General features: G+C 46.3%; 1 protein-coding gene across 1 annotated transcript; it reads right to left on the bottom strand.

Moving 5' to 3' along the window:
• Window positions 1–593: 593 nt before the first annotated feature.
• Window positions 594–26,867, bottom strand: LOC117895564. The gene is given in 5 exon segments (XM_034803280.1): window positions 594–2,031; window positions 2,100–2,886; window positions 2,949–5,120; window positions 5,123–7,920; window positions 26,422–26,867. Coding segments are annotated over 4 exon segments (6,345 nt in total). The 5' UTR covers window positions 7,076–7,920; window positions 26,422–26,867; the 3' UTR covers window positions 594–598.
• Window positions 26,868–27,180: the final 313 nt, after the last annotated feature.

Here is a 27,180-nt window from a genome sequence, read left to right as displayed (position 1 = left end):
CGCACTCTAAATAATATCACCAAATATTTGTTTTTTTTTCTTTTTTTTTTCATCCTTTTTTCCTTCATCTGTTCTAATCCTTTTGCTGTTCCTCTCCGCTGCTCGTTTCCGATATCGTAATAAGCTAATACACAATACAATTATTTCTTGGAGTAGTTGTGGAAGTGGGTGGTGTGGGCGTGGCAATTAACTCTTTTGTTTTCTGCTCTAAGTAGCAATTACATTAATTATTTTTATGCGGATTTCCGTAATTGTTGCTGCCGCCATTTGATTCACAATTTGTTTCGCTTCTTGTTGTTTGTGGGGGGAGGGGTAGTAGTTAACATATTTTTGTCTTCTTGTTTAATAATTATTGTATTTATTGTTATGGTTAAATGGTTTCATGCTCTCCAACTGCCAACTGCAACGGCAGCCGCATGCTAGATTATTGACTAGTGTTTGCCTTATGGGACGTGTACGGTTCTGCGGGGGGACTGGGTCTGGCTGGGGTCATATTTGATACGACCTGAAAGGCAAAGAAGGTTACAGATTAGCGGTCAGTGGTCTTAGCTCTCCTCTGCACTCCCTACCTCATTCGTTTGCTGTCTGTTCTCCTGCTTCACTCCACAATTTGTAGTTCGCTAATATCCAGATCAGCGCTATCCTTGCAGAAGGTGCTGGAACGCTCCAGCTTTGACTCAACTCGCTCCTGGGGCATGTGCGCCCCCTCCAGCTGCGCATCGATGAGCAAGTCCAGCTTCTGTTTGACCGCTTGGGCCGCCTTGTACGTGCCATTGATGCCGTTCGTGATCACCTTGGTGGCCATGCCATTCGAGACGGCGGTGGTCTTCTTCAGCTGCAGCGTGTTGGGACGTCGTGTGGGTATATTGGAGGGCAGACTGTTGCGCAGATTGTGCTGCTGCAGCATGCTGGCCACAGCGGAATGTGAGGAGGAACGCAGGGGGCCCGCCGACGAGCGCAGATGATGCGACCCGCGCTCATCCCCCAAACTTTCCACAGCCGAAGAGGATTGCTTCTGTTGCTGCTGCTGCTGCTGTTGCTGGAGTTTGTTCTTCTCTGCCCGCTTGGCCAGTATTTCGCGCGACTTGGCCGACAGGAAGCTGGGGCGTCCCTTGTTGCCTGGTGCCGCCTCCGTGCCACCTGCTGGCACCGAAATGGAGCGCTGCTTGAACAGCTCCCGAGTGGAGAGTGTGCTGCTGACGGAGGACAGGCGACTGGTGGCCGACTTGGTCGTGTGCACCGAACTGGGACTCGAGCCATTCGAGGCCACTGCATTGTGCTGCTGCTTGAGCTGCCGCGTCGACTTGTTGCCCACCGTGGAGCCACGCTGCAGAGGCTTCGTCTTGCCACCAGCCGCTGCTGTCGATGGCTTGGCCCCCGCCGTGTGGCCATTTAGCTGCTGTATGCGGGCCAGCTTCGAGCTACCCGAGAGGGATTCGTGTGAGATCGTTTTATTGGTGATGACGGAGCTCTTCATGCTCTCCGCCAGCGAGTCCACATTCTGATCGGATGAGTAGCGGTCGTTGGTGGGGGCGCGTGAGCTGCTCTTGGCCCGTCTGGCCGGTGAGGAGAGGCTGTCCATGGACAGATTGCTGGATTTGTTGCCCAGCCGCGTGGCATTGCCATTCTGCACTCGCCGCGTGGCCGCCGGACTCGAATTCCTCGAACTGTCGCTGGAGGAGATGTGCAGATTCTTCGCGGGCGCCTTCCTTGCTCCTCCACTGGCGGGTATGCCCGAACTGGTGGCACTGCGCACGGGTCCACTGGGTCCAAGCGTGGCTCTCGGCTTGCGCGGCTCCAAGTAGCGGGGTCGAATCTCGCCTAAGCGCGGTGCTGCCGTTGGCTTGGCCTTGGCCTCAGCTGCGGTAGGAACAGCTGCCGCGGCTGCCGCTGTTGTCTTCTTGTGTTGCGTCACTGGCGGCGCCTCGGACTGCGTGCGTCGATGCAGATTGATGCTGTTACGCTCAGAGGCAACCTGGGAGGCGGCACGATGCGGCACATGGGCGCGCGAGTTTGACTTGAGCAATTTGCCTGAAAGGTAAGTCAGAAAATAAAAATCTTCCACTTGGAAACGAGAAAAATAAGGTGACAAAACTCACTGCTGCCTGCCTCCCTGCCATCGTGATTGGCCTGCACGCCACGGTCTGCTGTCTGCACATGATTGGTGGCTGCTCCCGCATCCTGTGTCTGCGTGGCCTTGTACATGTGCGTCTCCTGGGCGTGGGCACGCTTCGATTGCGCCTGAATGGCCAGCTTTATCTGCACCAGATCCTGGCTGCGTGTGCTGCCGCCAAAGGAGAAGGCCTTGCCCACCGCCTTGCCGCCCTGCCGCTTCATGTCCAGCGGCTCCGTGAGTCGGGCCATGCCCTGGATCTTCTTGCGCAGCTCCAGGTCCATGCGCTGCCAGGCAGTCACGCGCATTGCACGCGAACACTGTCGGATGAGGCACTGCTCGACGGTGTAGACCAAAGCGCAGACCAGACGCACGTAGTCCGGCTTCCAGTCGAGCTGCTCCTCCTCCTGCAGACCGTGCAGCTCCTGCACCAGCTCGCTCAGATTACCCGGCACATTGTGCAGCTTGGCACGCAGCACCGCATTGAGGCGCGTCACGCGCTGGTAGCTGCGGCACGCCTGCTCTGGCGTCAGCTCAGAGGCGGCCTGCCGCAGCAGCGCCTCCAAATGGGGAATGTGGCGACTCCGATCGTGGCCCAGCGACAGGAAGGCATCGCTGGCAATGAGGCTGGCAAAGTGATCGCCCACATAGGCGTGCGCGGCATCCAGTATGTCCCGCACGAGCTGCTCGCAGACGTGTCCCCAGCGGTAGGCCGAAAGCTGCGCCAGCAAATGCTCACAATCGAGCACCGTGTCCAGCACCGTCTCCGAGGTCTGTCGGGGGAGCAAGAGAAGTGATTAATCAAGAGAAAGGCAACACAAAGGCAAGCTCTTACCATATAGGCAATGATCTGCTGACGACAGCGTCCCAGTATGTCCGGCGGCAGCTGCGCAAACTGACGCGTGGGCCACACCTTGAGGTAGTGGCGACAGGTCCAGCGCAGACACTTGCGATAGAGATCGTCCAGCGCATGGTTGAGGGCCACGGGCAGCACCTGTAGGATGCCATCGATGCAGCCGGAGCACGGCTTGTGGAAGTTGTGGCAGTAATTCGTTTTGAGCGCATGCGAAGTGACCTCCTTGAGTCCCTCCAGTCCCAGCAGATCGGCGAGAGCGGCCAGTTCCATGAGACTGATGCCATCCGGTGGGTGCGAGGCACCCGAGTAGATGTGGCACAGGGCAAAGTGCACGGCCGCATAGGAGTAGCCCTGCAGGGAGACAACGCTCTGGGAGCCATGGCCGGCCAGCATGGCTGCAAAGTACTGGCAGCGGGAGCGCAGGATGCACTTGTGGGCACGAATGCGCCGGCCATGCACCTCCACGAGCATATCTGTGGCAATCTCCTGCAGGAACATCTTGAGCAGATCCTCGCCCAGGCGACGCGGCTGCCGGCAGCTAATGGAAGACTCATCCATGCCCGATCGGCTGAAGCTCGAGGCCAGGCTGGAGTCGGCACTGAGATCGGTCTGTATGTAGTCCACCTGCTGCTGCTGCTGCTGCGCCTGCGCATGCTCCAGGGTCATGTCGTTGGGCAGGGAATTGGAGAACTCCTTGGAGAAGTTCGGGAACAGCCGCGACAGGCTGCGTATGTTGTCCACCGAATTGGTGAAGTTCTGCAAACTGTTGCCCGTGGATCGAGTCATGGCCCACGAGTGTGGACGTCCCTTGTTCTCATCCCGGTAGAGGCGCTGTCCCAGCTGTGAGCTGTGGCTGTTGCGATGGTTGTTGCCCACGCTCTTGCTCATCGAATCCGGCGACTGCAGATCATGCTTCACGGGCTTATCCATGTCCGAGAGCTTCACAAAGGCGGAGGCAGTCGGTGCCGCCTGCTTCTGCTGCTGCTGCTGTTCGCCGTGCTCGTTGACTGTCTCCAGGAGCTGCTTCTGCTTCTCGATGGTGGCATGCAGCGACTCCATGGTGTGGCCATTGGTGAGCGAGGCCGTCTTCTTGGGCGAGGCTGTTTCCTTTGCCTCGATGATGGTCTCCATGACGCTGGTGCGATTCGAGCTGCTGCTCAGCTGCACGGGAATCAGTGGATGCTGCTCCTGTGCCTGCGCCTGCTGCTGTGCCAACTGCTCGTCCTGCTGGAAGGTGAGATCATCCGTGTCCGTGTTGGAGGCCGGCGACATATCCTTGGACAGCACTCCCTCTGTGACAGAGGCCATGCTGCTCTTGTCGTAGGTCTCATTCAGCTGCGCATCGCAGCGCCGCTTCTTCAGACGCCCACCCACCAGCTGCTGCTGCTGCAGCAGCTCGTCGGAGCAACTGCTCAGCCCGCCCGCATTGGAGCCGCCGCTGTAGTCGTCGTAGGGGGAGAGGGAACTGTCCACCGACAGGGAGGAAGCCTTCGAAATGATTGGCAGCTTGTCAATGATGCTCATCAGACCCGCGCCAGAGTCGTTGCCGTTTACTCCGTTGGCCGTCAGACTGATGGAACGTTTGCAGTCGTTGCCTACTCCGCCGTGCTCCGGATTCCCATTGCTGCCCCAGCTGTGCCGCTTCGTGGCATCGCTCTGCTGCTGCTGTCGCTGCTGCTGTGAGATGCGACGCAGTGCGGCCACAGTCAGTGGTGGATCCAGATTGCATCTGTAGTCCAGGGACTTGCTTTCCCCAGCTCCAGCCTGCGCCAGCAGCTCCTTCTGTGTGGCACTCTTGGCCATCAGCGTCTCCGTTGAGCTGGCACTGGACTTCATCACATCGCCGACGAGCTCAACGCGTCGCTGTACAGCAGCGGAGGAAGCGCTCAACGAGCTGGACAAACGCTGAGCGAGACTGAGCGGCTCCTTGCGTCCATTTGGTGCTCCGCGTGGCGTCTTCTGCTCGCCGCCAATGTCAATGAACATGCTGAAGATGTTCTTCTGCTCCGACTGCTGCTGCTTCTCCTCCGATGCCTTTGGCTGCACCTCCTCCTCCGCCTCGTTCTGCGAGAGATTCACAAAGAAGCCAGCGGACTTGGGCGCCGTGTAGGATTTGCTGAGCTGCGACGCTGGCTGTGGCTGTGGCCCTGTGGCTGCGGCTCCTGCGGCTTACGATCCATGTCATCCAGCGAAACGTAGAACCCGCAGCCGCTCTTGTGGGAGCTGTTCGAATCGGAGCGCTCGCGGAAGCTGGAGGTGGTGCTGCTGGTGCTGCGACGCCGCTCCGGCCGACAGTCGCTCATGTCCACCACCCAGGAGGCGATGCCAGTCACCGCTTTCCGCTGCAATCCCGAGCCTTGGTTGCCCGACTTGACGCGCATTTCCACCCCAGAGATTTCCGCATCGTCCGCATCGTCATCATCCTCATCGTCGTCCTGCAGCGGGCGCGTGGGTGCAAAGTCCAGCGAGACAAAGCCACCCGAGACAATGGGGCAGGTGTCCGTGCGCCGCTTGATGCTGGGACTCTCGCACTGCTTCTGCCGAAAGTCCTCGATGGAGGCACCGCCCGAGACTATGGGATTGGCCTCATCGAACTTGGAGCTGCGCTTCGGGGTGCGCGGCAGGGGCAGCGGCGAGTCTGTGGCATCGCTGCAGTAGGCGCCCGAGTCGCGGTGATGCGACAGCGACGAGGACAAGGTGTAATCTCTGTGAATGGAGCTGTTGTTGCTGCCCGATGCTGGCTCTATGTGCACCATCGAGTTGTGTGGCGTCGAGGCAGAGACCGAGGCGGAAGAGTGCGGCGCATGCGTGGCTCTGCTGTGCTCCGACCAGACCAAACTGGGAGCCGGGCTGCTGGACGAGTAGTCCGTGGTGTAGCTGAGATCGGGCTGTCCATTGTGGTGGCTCTGGTGGCTGTTCGAGTGGTGGTGGTGGGTCGCAAACTTCGGACTGCTACCCAACGGATGCACACTAAAGTGCTGAGCATTGTGCTGGAAGCTGTAGGGCCCCCCGCTGCCGACGCTCATGGCAGCCATTGGGCGCTCCTGTTCCTCCTGCTCTCGTCGCATCTTGACGCTGAGCGAGGAGTCGGAGGAATCGGCATCGTTGGAGCTGCTGCGGCCATGGCTCATGCTCGAGCCTTTGCACCTGGCAAAGGCCTTGTGGAACTGCTCCAGCTGCTGTGTGGGCGACGCTTCCTGTGCTCCCTCCTGCTCGTGATCGTCAGGCCCAGCTTCTGCCTCCGCTTCGTGTTCGTGCTCCTCTTCGTGCTCGTGCTCCTCTTCCTGTGCATGTCCATCGAGACTGGGAAAGGACAGCACCTCATCTTCGTCGCGCAGCGAGGAGGCGTCTATGAAGCACGCACTCGTCCCGGATGTGGACAGCGGCTGATCCCGCTTCTCCAGATCTCGCAGCAGACAACTGGCGCTGATGCCTTTGAAGACGCAGCTCGACTCCGCTTCCATTGTCCCATCCTCCTCGGGCGCTGATGGGGCTGGAGGAGGCGCATCTATGGCCACTGGATACATCGACTCCCAGGAGCCCGTCTCTGTGGACACTGTGGAGGTCTCCATGCACACAATTTCCTCGTTTTGGCGCTGCTTCTCCTCCTTGGATGCAGGTTTCGCCTTGCTGCTGCCACTGCCGCTGCCGCCCTCGAAGATCTTGTTGTCCAGGCCTGTGTCGCTGCCGGAGGCAAGAACCTCTGCGCCCAGAGCGGAGGCTGCTCCGTTGCAGTCCGGACTGGACACTGGCGAGAAGGTGTCGCGCTCCTCCTCGCCCACATCCACCTCGCAGGTCTTGCCCGCCGACGATGAGCCTGTGCCTGTGCCCGCCGATCCGCTGTGACTCCGACTCTGATTTGGATTCTGAGTTGGATTGGGATTACGAGCGGCTGCCGCACGTAAGTCCTCGCTGTATTGGGGCGCCGACGAGGATGAGGATGTGGTGGAGGGACTGCAGACACTGCTGCCACTTGGGCTGCTGCCGCTGTTGTTGGTGAGATTCGAGTAGTTCGAGTGATTGGGCGAGGCGTCCACCTGCTGGTCCAATGACCTGCCCGACACCAGTGCAGAAGCTGCCGCAGGGGATGTGGGCGATGCGTCCATTGTAGCCAGGGGACGACGGTGGTGCAGGACGGGTTACCAGTTCCAGTTTCAGCTTTCGAAGCACCAGCAAGGGTACAGGTAGTGGAGAAGGGGTGGGGAGTGATGAGGATGAGAGCGGTTGGAGGCCTCAACTCATCGACGCTTTTCCGGTCTGCCTGGTTATGGTTCGCTGGTGTTGCTGCCGCTTCTGCTGCTGCTGCTGCTGCTGCTGCTGCCTGAATGCCAAGTGGCTGTCAAGTGGCTAGGGCTTGGGCTTGGGCTACGCTTGCTTCCCCCTCTTTGTATCAGTTGTTGCTGTTGCTGTCAGTGTCTAGGGCTGCCTACATGGCCACATTCTGCATTCCCCTGCTGCTGGCCTGCAGCTGCCTTCAACAATCTGCCTGGAACAGGGGGCTCCAAGATACTGGGAGGATATCACTAAAAATAGTCTCCGCTCCAGCGAATAGCCAAATCGATATGCAAGTGTCCTGTCCTGCTCTGTGCGCTTCTGCTTCTTCTGCTGCTTCGTTGTTCGTTTTTTTGTTGGTTCGTCTTCGTCTTCGTTTTCCCTTTCTTCCCGCTGCAGTTTGCTGTTTCGTTTCCTTCGTTTGTTTTGTTGCTTTTTCTTTGTTTTTTTTTCTGCTGCGTCTGCTGAAGTTCACACCGTTATTTCTCCTTCTTCCTCTTTGTCTTCGGCGTCGTCTTCTTCTTCTTCTTTGCTGTCAGCGTTGCGTTTTGATGACGTTGTTGTTGCTGTCGCTGCTGCTGCTGCTCGCTGATTTATCGCCAATTGTGCCAATTGTTGGTTTTTTTTCTGCTGCTGCTGCTGTTGTTGTTTTCCGTATTGTTGTTGTTGCACAATTAAACTGCAAATAAAAGAGTAAAGGGTAGAGGGAATAAGTATATGTTGTATACTATGTACATAAGTAATCCCATAAGAGGTGTAAACAGGCAGAAATTACTTCATTCGCATACAAAGTCTCTATAAAAACACTCAAGCTCAAGCTTAAGTTTAATGCATTTTTATTGTTTTATTTAACGGAAGCTTGAAAAGCATTATTTTTCATAATTTGTATGTGTGGTTTTTTTCACAGGCAATTATTTAACACTGGAATCTTATGACGCTTATGCAGCACTTTTGATTTGTCAGGAAATGCCCAAAAATTCACTGCAGGGGAGCTGCTAGCAAATCGTTGTCAAAACCAGATATTTATCGATTACTAATTAACCAAACGATCAATTTAATCAAAGGAAAAATGCACTAGAGTACAGGAAATTATTTAATTAATTTAATTCCAGAGCACTCAGACAGCACCAACTGCCACTTTTGTCTATGACTTAGTCTGATTAAACAATTGTTCATTTAAATACGAGTCTGGGGGCTGACGTCAGTGCAACACCCACACCCGCCACCCGCCATCAGCTCATCATTAGCCTTGCCCAAGGCAGAGCACCCACCAGCACAGCACAGCACAGCCCAGCCACCCACCCGGGTAACCGCAGCAGCAGGCAAACAATAGCAAAAGTCAGGCAGCGCTTGACCCTCGCTGGCTGCTTCCTTTTCTAACGCAGCGGCGCCCTCAGCCCCAAAAGGCAAACACAAACATATAGAATTTCAATTCCAATTTGTCATATCTCGGAAGCAAAGTGCATGCTCGCGGGGAACAAAACTGCTGGCTGGCTGGGCTGAGTGGCTGGCTGGCGCTTCATTCTTTTTGAAATTGAATACCGGGGAAGTGGGAATATGCTGGAGGGCATAGCCACAGGCCACAGAGGGAGAGACAGACCTAAAGAAAACAAAAGGAACCTTATGGAGACGTCTCTGTTTGCACAGTTTGCTGGCGTTTACTGAGTGAAGTTCCGACGCTGAAGCTGAAATTTCAGCGAATTTACGCGTAAATAATAAACATTTTTATAAGGTACGATATTCGTGTTTACACTGCGAGCAAATATTGGCTCAGTTCACTGAGAGTTGAGAAGGTTTTTCGACAGTTTAATCGAGAGTGGCGGGGAAACACCAATTGACACATTCGTAAGTTGATTAAAAGGAAAGCTCTTAAGCAATCACAAGCAAGTGCTCATTAGTCGTATAATTTCTACAGGGTTCTGTGCACTTTATTGTAATATTATTCTTCATTTAAATTTGCATACAAAGGCGAGACGCAAAGCCAATGGCACAACAAATCGCTGAACATGAAAAATTAATAAGTTCTACAAGCAGTAAATGTATATGTCTGTAGGTTTATATATAGATTTTCCAAGTGGTTGATCATGCAAATCGTGTCTATCTGTCAGTCTGGTCTGTCGCAGAGACAAAGAAATAAACCTGGTAACGTACAGTTGTATAAATCAGCCAATAAGCGGACAACAAAGCGGACAGAGATCGATCGTCTGGCATGTTACATTTTGTTAGATGATATCTGATACCGTTTTCTTAGCCCAAGAAATCTTCAACAAAGACATTATCTACGTTCGTGCCACAGGTTAATGAGGAGAGGGAGTTTCGTTCGTTCGTTCGTTCAACCTCAACAAACTAAAACACAAAAGCCAGAGATCACACACCCGATACGATATCGTCGCAAGAAAAAAAACAAACAGTTGGTTGCCAATATCCACCAGATAAACGTACGGCAATTATGTAATTTATGGCTTATTGCACACGATATGCATGTAAAGAGAACTGCATATACGCCGGCAGCTAGTGTGCCAACATAAACAAAAACAACAACAAGAAACCACTACCATAATCAGCGACCAAGACAAGACAAAAAAAAAAATAAAGGCAAAAACAAATTCATTTGTAACTCGATAATTGCACGTTCTGTCAGATACATACATAAGTACGTGCAACGGAATTGCACTACCAGTTTTTATTTCATTCCTTTGCCCCGCTTTATGATTCAGCTTGGATGAGTTATAGACCCGTCTATAGCCTCTATATATGGCAACAAAAATGTTGGTCTAGGCAACAGAGTCACACGAAATTTACTTAATTATAAATTAATAAATGTATTTCGAGCGCAAATGTTTAAATTATTAGCTATCAAGTGGAATGTAGGATGGGATATATTTTTTATTACAGCTTCAGAAGGTTCTGTCAGCACTAAAAAATATTCCACAATGTTTACGATGGTTTTTATTACACAAATCCACATAATAAAATGCTCCATGACTACTATTTCCATCTTTAATGTACAAAACGCCAGCTAGTTATTATATTTTGAAGGTTTTTTTTAATGTTTCAGTAAATTTAGATAGATTCAACCTCAAGAGGCAACACTTTTATTAGAATAATCCATAAAATGAACACATTTATGACAGAACTTTCCCTCCAGAAATTATCTAAAGAAACTCTCGTTAAAAAAACTGCATTTGTTGATGTGCTTAGCCCATGCCTTATTATTTTTTAATTTATTTATGCAATCGCATATTGTAAATCAATGAGAACCCGCCCACATCACGCTCAATTTAGTCGACATTATTTAACACGTAAAATACTCATATTTCTATACATGAATTTTCCTATAAAACCTTCCCATTTATCGTAAGCAAATAAAAGCTGATTGCCAAACAAAGGTCGTGCCATGGGTGAGTATATGAGTAATGCCAGCGCCTTGCCTAATGTCTAATGCCTCTAGATAGAACAACGGCACCAGCCACTAGAACAGACGGCTTGGACGGCAAGACCAGGTCCAAACAAGATATAAATACTGATTGCCGATAAAATGATCAAGAGACAGGCACACAGAAAGACAGACGACAGACAGACAGACGGACGTTTGTTCGGTCATTTGAATCTGTTGCCAAATATGGGCGCAACAAGTTGACGATTACGATGACGTGGATAACGTGGATGGCGACGACCCAAGAAGCACACAAATCGTAGGCAAAGGCATGTAAATGTATGGTTTTGTATGGGACAAGTCAATGGAAATTGTTTGCCTCTGCCTCTAGGCGTTAGGAAGTGTGGGCAGAACACTTTTATTCAAGTTTAAAGTCAAAACACACGCCACAAAACTTCTGTCAGATGACAGATGGATAAAACTTCCAAGAGGCAGGAACAGACACACGCAATGAAAGGTAAGAGCAAAGGAATTTGTTGAACGGATAACAGATCTAAGAGTTATATTCATAAACAAATGAATTTATGCCATCACAGATTAATTCCTTTATAACACTTTTATATTTTGTTGAAACAGAGCTGGGAAAGTGTGCTATGAATGTCAATGGCTTCCCAAAACCAGTCGCCTATTGCCAGTCAAGTGGATTGATGGGTTGGGAGAGGAGAGGACTGTGCATATGCGGCGTAGCAGATAGGAGATACCCATGGACAGATAGAGAGAAAGAGAAGTGACACAACCACTATATTGCTGCCAACAAAAACTCTTTAGTGGAAAAAATATTATATGAATAAAAAACAAGAGAAAAATAATCATAATGGCCTGTATTTATAGCAAAAAAAATATTATCGCTTTGTTGGGCGGGTCTCTGCTGTGGGGTGGGTCCGGGCGCGTCGGGCAGAGATGGGTTCGACGATCTCGCGATGAGGTTGCAAATTGGTGGAAGCTCTCCATCCATTCATCCATCTATGTATCTATTCAACAACATCTTGAATTCCCTGAACACAAGGCAAACACACTCGCACACAAATTGCTGAACAAATTGTTGGGTTAAAATGACGAACGAGACGAGCCTGCAGGCATGTGAGATCCATCTAGAGATGGTTGCGCATGAATCAAACAATAATCGTTTATTATTGATACAAAATAGGATATGCAGGGAAACACATTAAAGAGAAATATTCATCAATAAGGAAGAAGTTGAGAAAAATAAAAAGTTCCCATAAGAAATCTTTTTTTATACGATTTTTTTCAACTTATCCTCTCTGCCGTTCAAACATTTTGAGGTTGCATTCAGTAGATCTGCTTTTAAAGAGCTAAAAATATGATTAGAATCTATCAAAAACCTCCAGAAGACACTTCTGACAAATTCCTTTAATCTGTAAACATAAAGTCTCACACAATCAATCAATTTTCCCTCACTTTGACCATCTATCCCTCAATAAACCTCTCATAAACCTTGACTTAAAATGCCGTAATACTTAAGGAGAAACCTTGACAGGATTACCAGCAGTCACGCTACCATCACTAGCCACAAGATTTCAGCCAAGCCAATGAAATGTGTGTGGCTCGGTCGATTCGGTGTTGGCTGTCGGGCAATTATGGGCGCTGGTATGCAAGACAAGAAGGCGGATAGGAATGGAAATGAGAATGAGAATGCGAATGAGGATGAGTAGCATTTGACGAGCTGCACCTCCAAGCACCCGCGAATATAAAAATCAAATAAAAAGAACAAGAACAAAACTCAAATTTCAGCCAAGAGGCAACTACATTGAATTCACTTTCTGTCTGTGGCCCAGAAACCAACAAACCGACAAAACCAAATGGACGAACGAACGCGTTGTCCGACCAGTGGACGATACCCACCCAAGTGCCCCCCACCGAGTGGGTGGGCAACAGCACAGCAACTGGAAACGACTACAAACGACTGGCGGCGCCTCGTGCCATGCCGTGAAGTGCATGTGTGGTGTTGTTTGTGGCAATGTGGGTCTTCATTTAACGACTTACTGCACTTAGCACATAAACTGCGGCGCTCAAAGCAGAGGCCCAGGCCCAGGCCAGGCCAGTAAGCAGTGCCTGCAATAACAGTTGCGAGGTCAGTAACGGCAGGCAGGCTGTGATTTGAAACGTGCTGGCCAATACCAGCCACCCCACCACGCAGGGCGGACTCAAGGACCTTGCCACGCCGTTGCATTGCACTGCAGATAGAGATCAGGCCACGCCTGAAAGTAGTTTTCTTCTAGACCAAACAGAAAAGCAAAACTCATTAGAGGTAAAGTTTGATGGAGGCAGACATGACCCTGACTGCTAAAAAAATTGCAGCCAGAAGCAGAATCGTGATAATAAATCAAAATATAAATTAGCAGGCAGCTTAAGTCTCAGCGATGAGAACAGGAGGTTGTTGCTGATGATGTTTCGTTGTCGAAACAGCCGGAACAAGAATGCAGTCTGAATGGTAATTAAAAAAGCAAACAAAAATAAAAAGAACTCGTAAAGCTCATGCCATAAGAAATATACACTTAAGCTGCCGAAAATTGAGGCCAATTAATGGATTTATAAGCCAATGACAGATTATTGACTTTGGCTTGGCCTAGAAAATACAATTAAAGCCTTGCAAGGACTCAAAATGACAAGATCCACGAAAGAAAGATTGTACTTACAGCCAGAAGTACGCTTTCCAAATCAGTTTCGAAAATATTTCAAGAGCAGAGAAGTCAAAACTACAGAGATCCAAATTGAACATCTTTAAGAGTTTCAGAGAGAGGTTCTGTCTGATTGATGCAATCAGAATGTCGAGCCACTGTGGAACACAAGACGAGATTGGAGCGACTGCATGGTAATTAAAATTAAAATAAAATTCAATTAAAATGTACATTTAGTGGCGCCTCAGCGTTAATTAGTCAAAGTGTATATACTATACAATATGCATATGTACATTCGTATATGTAATATTTTCTTACAGACTTGGCCTGGCATTGACTTTAGGTTGACCTTTCCCCCGCACAACCCAGCAAGCAGCACATGAAGCAACGAACCAAGTAAATGAAAATGAACGACATGCAAATACGTACGTACCCCATGCGATTAATAATTGTGAGAGAATTGTGGACACAAACTGCGCCTGATTCATAATTAAAGATCACGCAGAGTGCAAAGAGGCCGCCAAGCGAAGTTTGTAATAGCAGAGAGGGTCGATCGACAAGTATTCCCAAACGTTTCCGTAACTAATTTGCATGTACTTCGAGTACGGCTGAGACAGCCCGCTGAAAGGCTCTGAAAAAAAACGTTGATTTATGACTACTACTGAGGTGGAATGGGTTGCCTTTGTAACTCAATCAGGCGTCAAAACGCGGAGGCCCTTGAAATCAAATGAGACGAGACCAAGACCAAAATCGAGACCAGTCTCAGGTCTCCGTCTCTATAGATTCACAAGCCAAAGCAAAAACCCAAGCCAAAGCTCGGGCCAGGCCGTGCCGTTTCCGAAGCCAAAGCAAAAACAATCCAACTGTGAAAACAGCAAGCAACACAGCTGTTCGTCTAGGTGTTTTGTCTGTATTTGTGTGTGTGCTGAATATGCTGATGTTTTAAGCCTCTACGACACTTCATTTAACATTTAAGGGGAACAGTTTTAGAGGAATTTTGGACACGCAATGTAATTTCTTTCTGAATTATTATTATTAGGTTGGTTAACACTTCACTTGAACCATTTTTATACAATGTTGTGGCTACAGACTCCAGTTTCTGGCTAACAAAAATCGTACTTCTGTATATAAATGGTTATAATTAAAGCTCCAACAACACGAAAACATGATACTTCCATTAATAATGCTTAAAGATCATGTTTATAGGGCGAAAATCCTTGTTTTTCCTATGTCTGCCCGAGTATTTTAAAGTCCTATTTATTTGGGCACAGTCTTTGCCTCTCTTGTTCTAGAACACACACACATAGTGGAAGCACTCGCAACTTTAATATATAAAATCGAAAGAGAATGTCATACAGTCTTTATAGATCCAACTGGAATTTGTTCACACGATTTTGTATATTTTATACGCTCTCTGCCCACGCTTCGCCACCAACTTACAATTATGTGTGTGTGTGTGTGTCTCTCTCGTTTTATTACAGATTTATTGATTATTTGATTGTTTTTTTTTTGTTTTGTTTAGATGCTGCCATAAAAGGGAGTAAACGGAAGTTTTTTAATTTTATTTTTTAGCTCTAGGTACGTGTTTGAGGGCCTTGAATTGTTTTGCCCAATTGGGAACACCGAACTGTATTGCTGATTAAATGCCAGCACGTCCAAACCACCAAAAAAATATACAATATTGATAGCTGCTAATCAAATTTGCTGTCGCCCGTGTTTCGAAAATTTTGTTGTCTCTGCTTTCAGACGAAATTTTGGTGAAATTAAGAGATTTATTTATTTGTATGGGTAGACACATGTGTGTTTTTTGATAGACACTAACAAACAGATAGAGATAGAGCTAGAGAGAGGGAGCACCAAAGCGTGGCACAGAAATCATCAACGGAAAGGTTTTAACACTTATTTACGGTTTATTTTATACACCGAAACCCGACAGGCGATGACGTGAACGCGCGCCAATGTTGACCGCGCGCAACCGAATCAAAAAGCAAACTGTGGCGCTCAGACCGCAAGCTCCCAGACTGGGGCAGCCAGCCAGCAGCACCCCAGGCGGAAAGAGATAGCGCCCCGCAAGCGATGAAGAGTGGGAGAGGGGGCCGCATCAATGATAGCGAACAAGTGCTTCAGAGAGAGAGAGAGAGAGAGAGAGTAAAGTAGGAGAAGGTGTAGCAGCAATTGCAATGCAATGGCAGAAGAGCGCAAGCAAAAGCAATGATATTGAGAGAGTGCAGAATTGGGTGAGAGAGCGAACGGCAGTCAACACAAAGCACGACGTGTGGAAGAGTTTCGCAGCCGAGGTGAGGGAATTGCTCACCTTTTATGCATGCACCTTGGGAGGAGAGAGTGCATGCATTTGCACAGAGAAACGGAGAGCAAACAATGATAATGAGTGTGGGAGAGAGTGTGCATGCAATGGAGAGCAGGGACGAGCGTGTGTGAGCGTTCTTTGTCTGTGTGTGGGAGCCGGCGTGTGAAACTTTATGCAAATTAGTATTTTTTTACAATTGCGGAAAAGCAAAAAGTTAAAGTAGCTGCCGGAGCCGCCGAGAGTCTCGGGACAAATGACAAACAAAAGGCCGCTGATACGCCAGAGACCCTGATATGAAAGGCAAATTTGAACCTGCCTCAATTTGGGGGCCTGCATGAACGGGTGGAGAGCCAGGGGTTAACATGATGAGATGTGAATAAGTTCAATGCACGTTGATTGGAAGAAAGACAAGGCCAGCAGCAGCAGTAGCAGGGGAACAGCAGCGGAAGCGGCAGCGAGTTCTACTTTTGTTTTGGTTTGTTATAAGCATAAATCACACTTTTATAGCATTTCCACGTTATAGCCGCGCCGAGTTTGTGGTGGAACGTGCTTTTCATTCTGGCCGCAATTACCCGTTAAAATATCAAATGAGGCTAAAGTAAAGTTACGCAAGCTGGACCTCTGGTGAGGCATTCCGCAGAGAGTGCTTCTAGGACAGTTGCATATTATATTTCAGTGCACAGAGCAACCAAATAGACAACTCCCTTAGCATCTGATGTCATCCTCTACAGCTGCTGGAGGGGCAGCTGTCTTCTTCCTCAACACTTCCACTCATACACAAATTTCGTGCAGTGTCATGTCAGTGTCAGAGTAGAAGAAATTCGCGTTGCCATTAAAAGAAAAAAACACACATTTTTTTGATATGCAAATTTTAGCCCCAGCCAACGAAAAGAAAACAAAAACCCCCCAAACCACAGGCAAAGGCAAAGGCCAGGCCAGCAGACAGACAGACAAAAAGTTTGTATTTTTGCACAAGTAAAATTTTTATTTTAAAATGAAAACGAAACATTTATGACCTCGAAGAGGCGACAAAGCCAAGTCGCAGTCGGGCAGCCTCACCAGTCCGCAGTCCCCAGCCCCCTACCAAAAAATACCAGCAACAAAAGCAAAAGCGATGCACAGTAGTGCAGCCCAGCTACTGGGGCTGTCGAGTAGAGTAAACACTTTTGAGGCTCGGGTAACACGGACTTTGTGCCTCGTCTTGCAATGCAATCAAATAAACAACTTAGAATATATGTAAGTTTTCACGTAAATAAAATATTGTTTCTAAACAAAAATCGAATTTCTACTGGTTTCACTTATTCTGGTAAACATTTTTATTGTTCTTTTTCTCAGATGACTGACCATTGCAGAGTATCTAAATTTCTTTACTACTTCAACACTTTTTTTGCACTTTGCTTTTTTCACTTTCGTGCTGCCTGCCATCTTTTCTGACATTGTCGGCTGCAACAAAATTGTTAATGTCAGGATCGACGACAAATGAGAAGTTTTATGGATGGTGCAAGTGTAATGGGCGGCTCCGCAGACTTTGTCTGCCGCAAGATGTGTGCGTGCCAAAAAAAAGAAAAATATTATTTGGGGTACGAGGAAAGTGCGTGCCACGGAGCGTATAATTTACACAAAAAGCAAGTGAATGCATTTTTAAATGGCGGTCTACCGAAATGTATATTGCCTCTATAACATAAATAAATATGAACATACAGACACAAGTACTCGTAGCTGCTACTATCTTCAAGGTCAGCTAACGATTTCGATCATTTCTAGCAACACTTTTGGCAGGCAGGCAGGCGAAAACGAGAGAGGAGAGCCAAAGCGCAAAAAGAGATTAATTAAACCAGATACGGACCGCGGCAGCGCGCGTCTCCTAATGTCCAAAACAGCGGGCCACAAAAAAAGTAATTATTATAAATAATTATTAGAGCGCAGTGGCAGTTATACACAGACGCTGAATAAGCCATTGTTATAGTGCTATATTGTTATACACAAACAAACAGTTCTGTTCGTTTCTGCTTCTGCTGCTGACGCTCTGCTGCTGCTGTTTCGATACCCTTGCAGAGCAAGTAGCGCTATGGGTTTGGTACAACACATGTCTGTCTATGTATTTCCGAGTCTATCTGCTCACCGATTGAACCCATATTTGTGCAACACATTTCTGATGATGAGATGAACACATCAAATTCCACAAACTTTTGTTGCAATAAGTAACATCTGTAGCTGCCTTGGAGGAAATGCTTATCCCAGGGTATCAAAACCCTCGCATACCGTTAATTCCATTCTTTCTTGTTGCCTTTTCTGCTGCGCTGCTGCTGCCGTTTGCTTTTCGAGAGGAGAGCATGGGCCTGAACGCTTTTAGCACATTGATAGATAGGCCATCGCCCTCTCTCTATCCCCCCTATGTATCTCTCCCTTTCTGCTCCAACTTTCCATATTGTAAATTTTCCATTGTTTGCGATTAGACTAAACCTTAAACTTTTTTTCTAAATACAAAAAAAAGTGCGCTGAAGCCATGTACTTAGAGATGCAAATGCGCAGATAAGCCCTGCCCTGCCTCATTAGGGAATTTCTGTTTCATTTTACTTTTCTTTTTTGTTTAATTGATGTTTTTGCACTTTGCACAGAGAATCCATCCGAATGGCAGCCAACTCAAAACGTACCAGGAAACGTACATAATTTTCTTTTGGCCAAATTGCAACTGACAGTGGGCGTGGCCCAGCTTGGCGATTTGCATACAGTAAAAAGAAACCAAACCAAACCAAGCTAAGCCCGGCATCTCCGCGGCCGCTCATTTGTTAATCTTTGCCAGTTTTTCTTTGTGCGCCTTCATTATTCAACACTGAATGCTCAAGTACCGTTACGGTGTACAGCCAAGCCGGCGGCCAGCCCCAGCCCCAACTCTTGCGGTCGTCGTCGTCGTGTCTACCGTTTGGCTGTGCTGCCTTAAATTGTTGTTTTTGTTGCTAGGCAAATATGCAAAATGTTAATAAACTTTTATTGCGCAAAGGTAAGAAATCATAAAAGGAAAAAAAGAAGCAGAGAAAAAACTGCCACTACATTTATGATAATTGCGCAAAACGCTCTTTGATAGATGAGTGTGTGGATTGCACGTGTATTTGTACCTACAAACAATTTCCATACTCGGCTTAAACGGAGTTTTTCATCAAACCAATTTTGCCATAATTATACTTATGACTGATGTTTCTTATGGTAGAGAAGCACGGCGCTGAATCATCTATATTGTAGGGAGGCAAGTCAGCGCATCTTTCGATAACCCAAAGAGAGCAGCAAAAAAATGAGGATGAGTTCACGCCGGTTCCCAAAAGGTGACTCACTCTATCAAGAACTCAAGAATATAAAATGCATATAATATATTTGAATATTTGTACAGAAACACTGCTCCTAGTCAAGCAGAAATATTCTACAGGAGCTTAACAGGATTTCAGTCTAACAAATGTTTAAAAACGAAAACTATTCAATGAACTCTGTACAATTAAAAATATATCAGGTAAACTCTGTGCGAGTGTTAAAAGAAATGCGTGCAAAGAGTTCACTACTTATCTCTGCTCATTGTTTTCTATCAATATTTACCAAAAGAACACTCAGACAGCTAAAGCAATCAATGAGCAGATTATCTATAAAAATATACACAAGTTAATCAGTTAGTTTTAATATTAAGCATAATAAATCTATAATCCAAATAGCTTTCCTATGTGCTGTCAGTCTGGTGCCATAAAACCATCGATAATTTCGCTATTGCACAGCTGCAGCTGTCGTTACCTGACGCTTGTCTGCGCTTCCCCATTTGTGTACAATTTCCATGGGGCACCACCCTCCCACACACTGAAAATTACCGTCGTCAATGCTTAAGAATAAATTACAAATAATGAATAATTACACAGTCCAATTAAGTAAAACACGTAAATAACACAAAAGGCCGCCACAAAGCAAAGCGGCGTAACCCACGCAATGACGACATCTCGAGGGAGGGAGAGAGAGAATGAGCCAGAGATCGCTTTACGAGCTGTGACAATGGGGGGACATGGAGCTTTATAGTTCCAAATGATTCTAATGTTAGAAATAAAGCCAAGCGGAGAGTGTGGAGAGAACACAGCATTTGCCCCGGAGGCAGCATAGCCAAAGACCCATAAGCAATATGCCACAGTTAAAAACAAAAAGAGGAAAAGTCAATGAACTCCTCCGCGAATGGCCAATTTTTTTATTGCTACAAAACTGGATATATACTTTTCAATTTTCTGTAATTGTTGCTAGTTCATGCCATTGTTGTTGCTGTTGTTTGCCATTGTTGTTGCCTCTAGCAAGCTTTCAATTTACTTCAGTTAAACGAAGCGTTGAATTGAAAGCGAGCAGCAGTCGCCGTCGCAGTCCGCTGTCCTCAGTCCACAGTCGGCACTCGGCAGTCCCCAGTCCATGTCCATAATTTGCTAATCACATTTGGCAAATTATGTTGTAAGCCCCACAATTGTACAATAAAAGTATCGCCCCGGGGCGACACGCCACACAGACAGATCACAAATATAGCGCAATCAACGGCACAAAGTTGACAAATTTCCATGCCCAAATGATCAGCCATGAGCGAGAGCGAGACTGAAAGAAAGTCACGCCAGCGGCGACACCCAAAACAGAGAGATATCCAATGCCACAGATGACCAAAAAAATAAACAGAAAATAAAACCAGTGAAAGAGGAGAGAGGGAGCAATGATAGATCGTTGAGTCGAAGCTTAAGATACTCTTGTGGATCGGTGCTGAGATTTATTGGAAAGACAGAGATTCCCCAATTTAATTAACGTTTGATTGGATTTTATTTTGCTTAACACTAAATACCTTTTAAGATACCCATAGAAAAAGAGGAAACTTAGGTACATTCAACAAACATTTTATAACTGAGAAATCCCTCGGAAGTGCTTCATTTGTTTTATGTGGAAATCTAGAATAACCCCCTTCAGAATGAGTGGCCAGAAAGTGAGAGTGGGGAAAGTGGGAAGTAGACGCGTTGGCTGAGGAAGCCACAGTAGTTAAGACACCAAAGTCGGGCGACACGCAAAAGAAAAGTCGCATGAATCATATGCAAAGTGACACAGAAAACTTGACGCTCGACACGTTTATTATGTGGCCCAGGCCAATGCCAAAACACGCCTCTCAATCTCCCAGCACCTAGAAACAACTTTTGCCATAAAACAATTTATCTTGATTCGTTGTGGTGCAGGGGCTTAGGTTTTTTAGGGCGGGACTCACGCAGCGCCGAAAGGTAAATGACCAAAAGCCATCGAATAGACTTAACAATCAGTTTTGTCGTGAGGCACAGCGAAAATGTATTAATCGAGGGAGTTGCTTTTTTTTATTGATGATCAAAACATCATTTGGAGGACATTGCCATGTTAAATCAGACTTTTATTTGATTTTTACATGGGTCTATATCTAGTAATGTTCTTAGTTTACGCTGGGGGAAGTGTTTTAGCATAAGATTAACTTAGGAGCAGTAAAATCAATTAATTTGTGGTGTGATTTATGGTAAATTTGGGCTTAAAAAGGGTAGAGGGATAGAAGCATTTTTATAAATCCACAATAATTCTATGGATCAATTTTCGTTATAATATCACTGATAAATGTATCGTATGAGGGGTGCATAAATGTCATAAAAGGAACAACAAAATGCTCTTAATACAGATTTTGTTTAAAAGCAAGCAAAAAAGTTCAAAAGAGCTAAAGAATGAATGAATGCTATCAACGATGCATTAAAAGTAAAACCGAAAGTTTCATATTGAAAAGTTATACAAAGTCTTAAGTTATTAAACTGCAAGCATAAAGAACGAACATCAGCATGAACGTCAGCATAAAACCTTACCAAAAACGGCAGCCCTGATAAATATTGCAACATAATAAAAGCTTGGTCATGAGAAAAGGTCTTGCACTCCCCGTGCCTTTGGCATTTTCCTTCACCCCAAAAAAGACTTAAATGTTTAGCAAAACTGCTTGATGCAGATTCTTTCATAATGTTCCAAAGAAATAATCAATAAGCGCTACGTCATTTGCCTTTTGAAATGGCGCTCACTGGCAGAGAGAAGGCGCATCTGAAGGGTGCTCGCTCTTGGGGGTCCGGGTCTCTTCTTTGCATAATGTATTAAGTGGTATTTGGTTGCCAATTGCCTTTTTTGCCCCCTTTGTTTTTAAGCACTGCAAGAAGCAGCTCGGGCGCTGCCGCCGCCTCCCTCCCGCTGTTGATTTGTCTAATTTGCATAATTTTTGCACGCGAAAAACACTCGAAAATTATATTGTATTTTGTTGTTGTTTTTCTTAGGTTTGGCATGCAAATTGAAAATTGATTTTCGTGAATTTTATTGCGAAAAAAATGTAAGAGGTGTCGAAGGTTATTGCCTGAGGGGAGTGAGGGGTGTTTCTTGTGTGATGGGGAATTGCATTTTTAGTTTTCTGTATGCCTGATTGCTTCATAAATCATATTTTATGGCCATAAACATGGTAACATGCTTGAATTTATTGAATTTAGGCACATTGAGAATCTCATTTTGATTGGCTTAATTGGTTGTGTCTTTGGGCTTGATTGATTTATGAACCGTTTGATGAATGGCCGCCAACCGTTGCATAATGTTGTGAGGCTACCAATTGAGGCCGAGAGAGAGTGGGAGAGGGACAGACTTCGGGGAATGTTCCCATGCCATTAGCTTGACCTTTAACGCTTGCCCGATTTGGAGAAATGTGCCAAATATTGTATGTCTGAATATAGAATGGGATGAGTATGATGAGCCTACGCCCACTCGGAATGCCATAGGCCAAACGTAAACAAAGCGTGCCCAAAAATAGCTCATCCGCCCGCCCGGTGGCGCGATTAGCATCACTGTTCGCTTTTGGATGGTGTCTGTCCGCTGGCCAGTGGAACGTGATGAGTCCCCCTCTGCCTGAGACCACACTAAAAGCTGTGCCCAGGTTGCGTGACACTTTTGCCAAGCGGCCTGGCTATCGACGACGCATTCGTTCCCTGGCTAATTGTTCACACCCAACGCTCGGGGGCCACACCCAGCTGCTGCTGCTGCTGCTGCTGCTCCTTCCTCTCGCTCTCCCGGTTACTCTCTCAAGTTGAAATTAATCTGTAAACAATTAAGGCGGAGGTGGACTGCAATGCCATTCAATATTTCAAATTAATTTGCCACATGTGTGCCATTCGGGTAATTAGGTTTGCCCCACGAATGAATTTTTTAAAAATAAACCCACCCAATAGTCGTTTCGGTGGCATGGAGCAACCAATTCGTTGCAGAGTGAAGCGGCAATAAATTCAATAATTAAATCGGCTGCAGCTCCGCATTTAATTGTTGAATGGAAAAGTACGCCACAAAACACACAGCAGACAAGACTGCAACGGGCACTGGCACTGGCACTGCTGATAAGACAGAAGGCACTACAAAAACAAGAACAGTAAAACTAATGGACGATTGTGGAGGAGGTGGGGTCGGTATTCCACGAGACTCACTTTCACACAAACAAACGAAAAGGCAACAAACAAAAGCAAACAAAACAGACACGGGTTCGTTCAAGGGAACGTGGAAATTCAACAAACATAAACATATTTATGTCATGTGGTGGGTGCAGAGGGGCAGCTACAGTAACACCTCGCTGTGAAAGACTCAGCTTGAGGTTGCAACAGAAAGAGAACTGAAAACGAACTGGAATATTTATTATCGAATTCCATTCGAAGACGTTTGACTGTGGCCAAACAGATTATAAGGGCAGCCTTTTTCCGATATCTTTTGAGCTGGGTATTTCAGAAAAATGCTGATACGACAGAGACCCAGAACAGACCCGCGACCCACACTTACGCACACTCGCGCAGCGCGCATTCCCACAATCACACCCCACACGCACGAAAACAGCTGGAAGGAGGAGAGTCTTCCAGTGTTCCAGTGATTAAACTAATTGAAAATATGTTTTGCATTTGCTGTGTCTCCCTCTCCACACAGTTGTTTCCTAATTGAAATTGGAAAACTAACTGCCACAGAAGCAGTACACATTTACATTTACATATGTAAATACATATGTACATACATATGTGCATATGTATGCACGGTGGGGGTCCGTCACCCTAACGGTAAAACATGTGTAAATGCAATTTGCTTTTGCGGCTGCCGGGCAGTGTCAAGTGTCAGCTGTTCGCGCTCTTGCTCTCTCTCAGTCTTTATCTCTTGCTCTGGCTCTTTCTCGACCACTGACACGCAATATGGCGTCATGTCTTTGGCATCTAAAGCGCACACATACACACTCAAGTACGTTACATATGTGTACGCGTAACTATAACCACATATCTGTGTGTACTGAAATGGTCAAAATGTATGCCACAATTAAAATAAGTGAACTCTAGTCTGTATGTCTGTATGACATTTACTAGGAACTCTAGTGACCGAATGGGGCAACTGGTGCCAGACAATCTACTGCGGGGGTTAAATGGTGTCAGTGGCAGCAATTACTAAAGATTTTTCAACAGTATTACTTTGAAATCAGCAGTTTATCAGACTAGAGATTATAGATTGATATTTTTATATGTTAAGGGCACATCCTTCAAATGAACTTCCCCTTAAACTCGTAATAAGTGTCATACAGGCAGGCTTTTAGTGACTTGACAACTAACAATTTCATAAATATTAGTTTGTGTAAGAGTAACGCGGGCAGAGCACATTTCTAGGTCAGTAATAAGTAGGGATGAGCTCATGTGTAATAAATATTACTGCTATTAGTAGCTTTCCCACTGGGTAATAGCTTTCCCACTTGACAGCAGCTCAAAATAAAACATGCTCCAGTTCCAATTAACATCACACTGTTAATGCTCTGTTGAACAGATCCCCCACCTGCTTGTGGAAAGTTGCACCCATTTGTCTTTTTCCCCATCTCTCAGTTTAATCATTCAATCTGCCGTTGTATGACAGGTTGTATCTACTCTTTACTGGCGCCTTGATAACAAATATCGCATGCGACAAAATCCCTCTGATCGATTGGCAGAAACTTCCAATCAGACGAATGATAAAAATAGACACATTTTTCACACACATTTTCCCCGAAATAAATGGCAAAACGCTAAGGAAGTGGGCGTACGAATGGGTAGGGTAGGCCAGAATTCTACTGAAACAATCAACTATGATATCATATGGTCGAATGAAAATTCCAATCATTTTATTGCTCTTCTTATCTTGAGATTGAGAGTGTTCGTGGGAGTAAATCTCGCTGCGTGCATGGCCTGGTCTAGTTGTTGCTGTTGCCGGCCAAAGTAGCTGTCAAGATAAGGATAAGACTTTAGTTGCAGTTTAAATTATGACGCATGCCCAGCCCGCCCCACTTGACTTTTGGCCAAAACGGAATGCCCAAAGGGGTGGGCTGACTGAGTCCAAGTGGGAATCTCTCCCACTACGGCGAACGACAAGAGTGTTCAAAGTTTGGCAAATCATTTAAATATAAACATTTGGATTCACACAGCTGGCCAGCGTTGGGATTAATGCCTTTCGTATTTGGCAAAGTGCCGCTGACTCATTTTGGATGATTATACGCGGGACATAAGCAGAGGCAGAGGTCTTAATAAAGGTGTACAAATAAATATTCTGGTTAAAACTGAGTTATTGAAATTTAATAGACTCAAATATAATTAACACCTTTCCACTATCTACCAATTTGTCTTTTTATCTTTTTTTTCCAAGGTGTTGCCGCGTATCTTCTTGTCGATTTATTTAATTTTTACCGTCTAGCTGGTATCTAACAGTCCGCTTATTGCATTAATACCTGTTTTTTCGTAGAATTTTGTGGCATTTGATTGATTAACTAGTATCCAGTCATGCCCCAACGCTCTCTCTTTCGTATACTCGCTCGCTCGCTCACTGTAGAGATGCTCTCTCACACATGCAAATTGGGTTAATAACATATTTCCATGTTTGCTGTTGGCGTTAGGATGACTCTTGCTTTCGCCGCATGTTATTTTCCCAGCTTTTTATTGATTTTTCTTATTTGCATTTCGGGTGAAAATGCAGCATGGCGCTGGAAAGCTCTCAGGGGGTTGTCCGCCAAAAACAACAAAAATACGTTTTATTGTGAGCGGCTTAGCTGTAGTATGCTGCACACATACACACACACACACGCACAGAAGCTGATGGCTGCGAAGAGAGAGAGGAGAAAGAGAGAGCTTGCTTCCTACCCCAATTCCGCCTGCTGGTGGCTTTTGGTGGCGGTGGGCTCCACCAAACAACCCACGCATACACACACACTGGCAAGAGCCACATGCACGAAGGGAATTCCAGCTGCAGCGGCGCTGATTTATCGATTTTTCACACACGCAAATCCTTTTGGTCAACACTGAGATTTTCGGCAATTACATAAAAAACTGCTCTATAAAACGGCCAATCGGACGAATAAAATTAGCACCAGGCCAAAAATAGCAAGGGAAATGTCATCCACCCACTCGCTGGGAACGTCGTCCGTCCCCACACTTAATTCCCGATGTGGGTCGGCTGGCTGTCTGTGTCTTCTTATTTTTCTTTGCGCAATAATTTCTAGCTGCCCTTGAGTCTTATTTACTATTTCTTTTTTACCTGCCTTTCGTGCGAAACACACGCACACACACACGCATGCATTCACACAAATGCAGAGGCGGTTGCAAAAGGAGACAGCGGGAGATAGGATAGCGACGAAGAAGATGCCAAAACCCACACGAAAACTGCAGCACTTTCATATACACATGCATACATTCATATATGTACTATATTGGGCCGTGTGTATACTTGGCTTGTACTTACGTTTAAGTTGGCAAGAGATTCGCATGAAGTCGGCTTTAACTGTAACCAAAAACGGGGCCTGGTCCGGCCAAGCTGGGCGATGGCTGCTCTTGTGGCTGCCACCAAATCAACAATTAGCGCTTAAAACTCCACTTGGGGGCGCATTTCACGACACTTTCATTAACATTTTTCATACATTTTTCAACTCTTTGGCTCCACAAAAAGGAAACACTGCGCGAACTTGGGGCGAATACATAACTGGTTTTTCGTTTTCTTTTGGCTTACGGTTTACTCGGCGCGGTTCGTACTTCTTTTCGCAAGCGTTTCGCTCCTTTTTAAAAACTACCCGTTTGGGTTCGCACTCTTTCTGTTTTTTTTTTCTAGTCAGATGCAGCCGATTTTGTTAACAATAAACAGTTTGTTTAAAAATTCGGCACGCAAGTGTGCTTGTTGTGTGTTGTTGTTCGGCGGTCTTATAATAGGGTTGTCAAATATATATCAAAATATCAATATATCGATATTTTTAGAAAATAAGAATATATTTATATCGTGATTTTTTTTTCCCAAAATATCAATGTATTGATATGTTTTTGCGATATTTTTGTATATTTCGTTCGGTAACTAACCACAGGATCTAAATATATAGGGTATATTGTATTATTGTATTTGTGCACAAAAGTGGATGTATGTAACGCACAGAAGGAAATGTTTCTGACCCCATAAAGAATATACATATAATCTTTTGTTAGTAGTGGAATAAGGATTAAAGATGTTAAAAAC

The sequence above is a fragment of the Drosophila subobscura genome, chromosome J, assembly GCF_008121235.1.
Source record: "Drosophila subobscura isolate 14011-0131.10 chromosome J, UCBerk_Dsub_1.0, whole genome shotgun sequence".
Taxonomy (NCBI): domain Eukaryota; kingdom Metazoa; phylum Arthropoda; class Insecta; order Diptera; family Drosophilidae; genus Drosophila; species Drosophila subobscura.
Note: the sequence above shows the minus strand (reverse complement) of the source record. Positions and strands in the feature narration are given on the sequence as shown.